General features: G+C 67.8%; 1 protein-coding gene across 1 annotated transcript; it reads left to right on the forward strand.

Moving 5' to 3' along the window:
* Positions 1-553: 553 nt before the first annotated feature.
* On the forward strand, positions 554-1,025 carry LOC120506301 (blue-sensitive opsin-like; the record flags this gene model as incomplete). The annotated part of the gene is made up of 2 exons (XM_039717687.1): positions 554-719; positions 798-1,025. Coding segments are annotated over 2 exons (394 nt in total), but the record flags the coding sequence as incomplete, so codon positions are not given.
* Positions 1,026-1,028: the final 3 nt, after the last annotated feature.

A 1,028-nucleotide genomic window follows, 5' to 3' on the forward strand; every position in this document is an offset into this window, starting at 1 on the left:
TTGGGGATCTGGGGAAGGTTGGGGAGGGTCCCAGGAGGGTCAGGGGTCCTGGGTGGGGTTGGGATCCCCAAAGTTTAGGGTTCCAGTGGGAGTTGGGGGTCCCGGGGGTCCTGAAGGGGATCTGGGGGTCCCGGGGGGTCTGGGGGTCCCCAAGGTTTGGGGTTCCAATGGGAGCTGGGGGTCCCAGGGATTTTCGGGGATTTATTGGATTGGGAATCTCAGGGGCAGTTCAGGGGTCCCGGGGGCGGGTCCAGGGTCCCGGGGACGGGTCGGGGGTCTCTCAGAGGTGTGACCCCCCCCCGGGGGGGCAGTTCAGGGGTCCCGGGGGTGGCTCGGGGGTCTCTCAGAGGTGTGACCCCCCCCGTGCCCCCCTCCCCAGCTCCACCACCGAGCGGCTGAGCAGCTCCAGGGCTCGGGGGTCCCGGGGATTTTCGGGGATTTGTTGGATTGGGAATCTCGGGGGCGGGTCGGGGGTCTCGGGGGCAGTTCAGGGGTCTCGGGGGCGGCTCGGGGGTCTCTCAGAGGTGTGACCCCCCCAGCGGCCCCTCCCCAGGTACATCCCCGAGGGGCTGCAGTGCTCCTGCGGCCCGGACTGGTACACGACGGACAACAAATGGAACAACGAGTCCTACGTGATTTTCCTCTTCTGCTTCTGCTTCGGCTTCCCCCTGAGCGTCATCATCTTCTCCTACGGGCGGCTGCTGCTCACCCTGCGCGCGGTCAGCGCCTCTTGGGGGTCCCGGGGGGTCCTTGCCCCACACCCGCCCCCTGACGCCCCGTGCCCCGTCCCGTGCCAGGTGGCCAAGCAGCAGGAGCAGTCGGCCAGCACGCAGAAGGCGGAGCGCGAGGTGACCAAGATGGTGGTGGTGATGGTGCTGGGCTTCCTGGTGTGCTGGCTGCCCTACTGCGCCTTCGCGCTCTGGGTGGTGACGCACCGCGGACACCCCTTCGACGTGGGGCTGGCCTCCATCCCCTCCGTCTTCTCCAAGGCCTCCACCGTCTACAACCCCATCATCTACGTCTTCATG

Source organism: Passer montanus, unplaced genomic scaffold (genome assembly GCF_014805655.1).
Source record: "Passer montanus isolate IOZ18808 unplaced genomic scaffold, ASM1480565v1 scaffold3853, whole genome shotgun sequence".
In the NCBI taxonomy this organism is placed as follows: domain Eukaryota; kingdom Metazoa; phylum Chordata; class Aves; order Passeriformes; family Passeridae; genus Passer; species Passer montanus.